The sequence below is a fragment of the Otolemur garnettii genome, unplaced genomic scaffold (assembly GCF_000181295.1).
Source record: "Otolemur garnettii isolate 467f Iridium unplaced genomic scaffold, OtoGar3 scaffold00156, whole genome shotgun sequence".
NCBI lineage: Eukaryota > Metazoa > Chordata > Mammalia > Primates > Galagidae > Otolemur > Otolemur garnettii.
Window position 1 is genome coordinate 3,466,150 of NW_003852551.1, and position 5,774 is coordinate 3,471,923.

Below are 5,774 nucleotides of genomic sequence, written 5' to 3' on the forward strand. Positions count from 1 at the left end.
GGTGTGGGTGCAGCAGTTACCTCAAGGGAGGAAGTGGGGAGGAGGTTACTTCAGACAGGAAAGCCGAATGGGCCAGGGCAGGGTGGAGGTGAAGGGTGGAGAGAGGACATCCAGGGTGGGAGGTTGTCAGGGCAGGTGGGTTTGTGTGTGTGTGTATGTATACATGCACATTCCCTGGTATGTAGGTATATATCTATATTTAATTAATGAGACTTGTACCAACCATCTGTTGTGTACAAAGTATTGGCTTTCAGGATGATTCACTGTCCCTGCCTTCAAGGAGCTTACGAACCAGTTAGATGGGCAATGTGTGTGTGTAGAAGTTTGTGTGCATATATCTGGGGGCATATTTGTCATTCTGGTATAGGCAAACCTTTGTGAGTGGGCCCTGTCCACCTTTGTGTGCACATGCTGTGTGCAGGTTTAAGAATGTGTCTCTGGCTCAACGCCTGTAGCTCAACATCTGGGACGCCAGCCACATACACCAGAACTGGCAGGTTCAAACCCAGCCTGGGCCCGCCAAACAACAATGACAACTGCAACCAAAAAATAGCCGGGCATTATAGCAGGTGCCTGTAGTCCTAGCTACTTGGGAGGCTGAGGCAAGAGAATCGCTTAAGCCCAAGAGTTTGAGGTTGCTGTGAGCTGTGATGCCATAGCACTCTACCAAGGGTGACACAGTGAGACTCTGTCTAAAAAAAAACACTGCGTCTCTCTCTTGGGCATAGGTTTGTGCCTGTGTCTACAGAGTCATGGGGGAACTGGTATGTGTATGTCTGTCTTTATATAGGTATCAGTGTGCATGCAGGACTGGGCATTTGTGCCCACACAGGTCAGTGTATGTGTATGTCACCACCTCAGGATTTGTGTTCTGTACACCTCTTTGAGTGTGTCCCCAAGTGTGTTCATGGACCAGTGTAAGCATGCTTTCATGGATGCATCTCACTCCACCTTGACCTTAGCCATCCTGGGATTGTACACTCCCTGCTACCTGGGTGTTTGGGGAGAAAAGGGCAGTCAGCTCCAAGATGTGCCGTGTATTTGTGTAGGACTCAACCTGACCTTTGGTCTGCCCCCAGGAAGGCACATGTGCCCAGCTGGGGCAGAGTCCTAGCTGATGCCCCAGAGGGGGTACTCATCTCAAGAGGGGCTTTGGGCCCTGCCTTCCCTCCCCATGGCACATGGGCCAGAAACTGAGTCTGAAGAACTGTTGGACCTCAGCTTCCTGACAGACGAGGAGCAAGAGGCCATTGCTGATGTCCTCAAACGAGATGCCCTTCTGCGCCAGCTGGAGGAGGGGCGTGTCAGGTAAGGCAGGGCAAACCCAGGCCAGGGGAGCACTAGGAGGCTTGAGCGGCCCCCTCCCTTCTCCCTACCAACATGCTGCCTGGCGGATGTATGAGTGGTTCTTGGTTTCACCCTTTGCTCCCTTCAGGCCTTGGTTCAGAGCTCATAGGGTGAGCTGGGGTGGCTGCACCAGCTACCTTGCCATGCCCCTCTGGCCCATCCACCATGCTGCAACTGAAGCTCCCCAGATCTGTCCTTAATATCCCTACTGAGCACTGCCCCCCAGGGCACCCAGCACCAAGGGCAAGTCCCTAAACACTGTCCACAAGGCCTTCCTGATTGGTCTGTGTCTGCTTCCCCCATCTTATCATCTCATTTTCCTCCATTACCCCCACCCAACACACACACACACACACACAAAGTACCCACACAGCTGCCGGCTGTGCCCCAGTCTCTGAACATACCCATCACTTCCAAGCCCATGCTGGTCCTTCTTCCTGTAAAAGCACCATGGCAGAGGAGCATAGACATTCCAAGCAGTGTTTGGGGACAGACAGACACTTCCTAGCTATGTAACCTTGGTCAACTTACATGACCTCCCTGTAAATGAGGGAGGCTAGAGAGTCCTAACTCATAGAATTAAGAGGGATTATGCAAGTATTGTCCACAGTAACCACCTAATAAATAATAATTATTGGCTCGGCACCTATGGCTCAAGCAGCTAAGGAGCCAGCCACATACACCTAAGGTGGAGGGTTTAAAACCAGCCCAGGCCCGCCAAACAACAGTGATGGCTGCAACCAAAAAATGGCCAGCCGTTGTGGCGGGCACCTGCAGTCCCAGCTACTTGGGAGGCTGAGGCAGGAGACTCGCTTGAGCCCAGGAGTTGGAGGTTGCTGTGAGCTGTGATGCCACAGCACTCTACCCAGGGGGATAGCTTGAGGCTCCGTCTCAAAAAAAAAAATTATTATTATTATTATCCTTCTCTACCTGGAGAATTGCTTTAAGAAGCAATTCAATAAAAAAAAAAAAAGAAGAAGAGGAAGAATTCAATGTCATGAGACATTAAAGTCTTCAACCTCTGAGAAGGCTTCCTGGATTCCCACAGGTAGAGCTGGCCCTTCTTACATCTGTCATAGCACCTACCTCACTATAGTACTTGTCTCTTCTGGGCTCATCTCCCCAGCAGACTGGGCTCCTCAAGAATACAGATCAAGTTCAAGTCTGATTTGCTGCTGGGTCCCTGGTCCCTGTACAAAGCCTGATACAGAGTGGGTGGCAGGAATGTTTGGGTGAGTAGTGATGGCCACACCCTCCACCATCCTCCAGCAAGCTCCGGGCCTCGCTGTTGGACCCTGGGCAGCTGAAGATCCTGACAGGGGACTGGTTCCAGGAAGCACGCTCCCAACGGCACCACCATGCACACTTTGGCTCTGACCTTGTCCGGGCCTCTATCCGCAGGAAGAAGAGTTCCAGGGGTGAGAGGAGATCCCAGGGTGGGCAAGCCTTGTGCAGTCTAAGGCTCTGGCTATCTGTGGACAGGGAGAGAGGACCCCTGGGCTGCCCTAATACTGTGTGTCTTTGGGTGGGCAATGCCCTTCCATTGGCTATGGGAGGTGGGTGGACATCTCCAAGTTCCTCTGAGTCACAGCCATACTTCCTGAGAAGGGGCTCACAGAACTTCTCACCTGGGCCCAGGAGACCAGGCTGTGAGCAGCGATGGGGAAGCTGAGGCTGCTGAAAAAGAGAACAAAGAGGAACCAGAGCCCAGGTGAGGAGGCAACTTGGGAGAGGGGAGAAGCTGCCTACCAGACACCTGGATTCCCTCCTGAAAAACTACCTCTCCTTACTCTTAGGCTCTCCACAGATGAGGTGCCCCAAGAGAGGCTCAAGGAGACTGAGGTGAGTTCAGCATGAAGAAGTTACTAAATGAGCACAACGCCCCTGAACTGGAGGCAGAATGTTCCCGGGAAAGAGCGTGAACCTGGGAATCAGGAGACCTGGGACACACCCCTTCTCTTGTTTGGGCCTGATGTGGACCCAGCCTCTAAGGGAACTTGGGAATACAGGGCATCCCAAAAGTCACTATACATAGGGAAAAGGGGAAATTGTAGCTAAGTGTATTTTTATTTACAAAATATTACAAAATTTTACAGGGCTTACCTTTGCAATCCTAGCACTCTGGGAGACTGAGGCGGGTAGACTGCTTGAGCTCAGGAGTTCTAGACCAACCTGAGCAAGAGCAAGACCCTGTCTCTACTAAAAATAGACAAACTAGTCAGGCATTGTGGGGGGCACCTGTAGCCTCAGTTACCCAGAAGGCAGAGGCAAGAGGATCCCTTGAGCCCAAGAGTTTGGGGCTACTATGAGCTATGACTCCAGGGCACTCTACCCAGGACACAGAGTCTCAAAAAACAAAAAGTAATTTACAAAGAGGTGGCTAACACATAGAGAATATTTTGTAAATATTTTGTAAAATTGTGTATTAAGAGAGAGGTGGGACTGAGCTAGGAGGTTGAGAATTTAGATGGTACTCCCCCTCAGCCCCTAGTAGGAGCCTAGGAGTCCGGCAGGGCAGGCAGGGTGTGAGGGTGTGAAGGACAGGTCCAACTGGTCCTGCAGCTGGTCGCTAGCTCTGCCCTAAATCTGAAACTGGGGTAGCAGCTGGAGCCTCTGACCTCTCACCCAGCATGACCTTTGACTCTTTCTCACTAGTTCCCACTGTGCCCTCTAACCCTCCCTTCCTTTAGGGACCTGATTTCCCATCTCCATATGTCCCCCTAAAGACTTCAGATCAGGAGGAGGAGCCCCAAGCCCAGGAAGGTGAGTGGGAGCATATATTGGAGCACACAAGGCAGTTTCAGGGATCAAAGGTAACTCTGCACCAAACTTCTATGTTCACCCTCCTCCTTCTGCGTTGTGTGGCTTCTATAGGCGACCACTGGGCAGCACCGAAGCCTGAATCTGCAGATCACCAGGGTAGCAAACCAGTGTCTCCGAATTTGCTCAAAGGCGGGGAGGAGAGGGGCTCACTCAGTAGCCTGTGTCCCACTCCAGCCCCAGGCCAAGTGGATGTGCAGGTCGGTGCGGAGGAGGCGGAGGCGAGGCCCGCGCCGCTGGGAGAGGCGCTGCTGCCCTCCGCTGCCCAGGTAGGCGGGAGAGGCCCGCGGCTACTCTCAAGACCCGGAGCGGATTCCGGGCGGGGAATGCTCCTGCCCAGGTCCGCAAGCCATGGCGACCCAGGGCTGTCGGGGGAGGGCAGGGGAAAGACAGGACACCTCTGTCACTTCTCCCCTCTCCGGACCAAGGCCACATCCAAGATCCTGGAGAACGGGGAGGATGCCCCGGGATCTGGCCCCTCGCTGGACCGCATGCTCAGCAGCAGCTCCTCGGTGTCCAGCCTTAATTCCTCCACGGTGAGGGGGTGACGGAGAGGGGAGGTGGACGCCTCGTCACTCCGTGTCCTGACATAGCCCCAGCCTCACCCCTCCCTTGCCCCGGGACCCCACGCTCCAGCCCCACGCCCGGGGCTAAATCCTCTGCGCTCCCCCAGCCCCGACGTGAGCCCTGCGTCCCCTCTAACTCCCGCACTCTCCCCGCCTGCAGCTAAGCGGCAGTCAGATGAGCCTGTCTTGGGAGGGCGAGGCCGTGCCAGTGCGCGGCTCCGTACACTTCGAGCTGCACTACGAGCCGGGCGCCGCCGAGCTGCGCGTGCACGTGATCCAGTGCCAGGGCCTGGCCGCCGCCCGACGGGGCCGCTCTGACCCGTAAGTGCCCTACCGGGGCTCCCCTGGGGCGGTACCGGCGTATGGGGGGGCTCTAGGGAGCCACTCTCAGCCCATCACACCACTCAACTTTTCTTGCCTCAGGTTCCTCATCTTCAAAATAGGAATGACAGCATTATTGGGAGGCGTGGGGGTTGAGCGAGATAATTCCTGTAAAACGCTTAGCACGATTCCCCAAGGCCCACAGCCAGGGAGAGAGCTCTTGGAGAGCCCTTCCTGACCTCGAGTCCTCACCTCCCCTGCCTCAGCTACGTCAAAAGCTACCTCCTCCCGGATAAGCAGAGCAAGCGCAAGACAGGGGTGAAAAAACGGAATCTGAATCCGATCTTCAATGAGACTCTCCGGGTAAGGCCCTGACGTCGCTGCGGTCCCCTTAATGAACAGGAGGCACCTTTCTGCCGGGCGGCGTGGCAAGGGCATTCTCATTCTGCTGGAGGGTCTGCAGGGAGGCTCCCCATTAAGGTTTTCTCCATTATGTAAGTCTTTAAAAACATTTTTAAAAACAAGTTGAGGTCAAGCACGGTGTGTCAAGCCTGTAAGCCTAGCAGTCTGGGAGGCCAGTGCAGGAGGATCGCTTGAGGCGAGAGTTCAAGACCAGCCTGAGCATCATAGCCAGACCCCATAGCTACAAAAAATTAGAAAAGGTATCCTGGCCTGGAGTGATGGCTCAGGCCTGTAATCCTAGCACTCTGGAGGCAGAGG

General features: G+C 54.3%; 1 protein-coding gene across 1 annotated transcript in view; it reads left to right on the forward strand.

Moving 5' to 3' along the window:
* Window positions 1-1,117: 1,117 nt before the first annotated feature.
* The window catches only part of SYTL1 (synaptotagmin like 1), a 7,247-nt gene continuing 2,590 nt past the window's right edge, over window positions 1,118-5,774 (forward strand). The window contains exons 1-9 of the mRNA XM_012811397.2: window positions 1,118-1,308; window positions 2,617-2,765; window positions 2,986-3,058; window positions 3,144-3,189; window positions 4,038-4,110; window positions 4,222-4,436; window positions 4,596-4,703; window positions 4,894-5,054; window positions 5,321-5,417. Of these exons, the coding sequence (XP_012666851.1) occupies window positions 1,118-1,308; window positions 2,617-2,765; window positions 2,986-3,058; window positions 3,144-3,189; window positions 4,038-4,110; window positions 4,222-4,436; window positions 4,596-4,703; window positions 4,894-5,054; window positions 5,321-5,417 (1,113 nt within the window). The remainder of the gene's footprint in view (window positions 1,309-2,616; window positions 2,766-2,985; window positions 3,059-3,143; window positions 3,190-4,037; window positions 4,111-4,221; window positions 4,437-4,595; window positions 4,704-4,893; window positions 5,055-5,320; window positions 5,418-5,774) is intronic.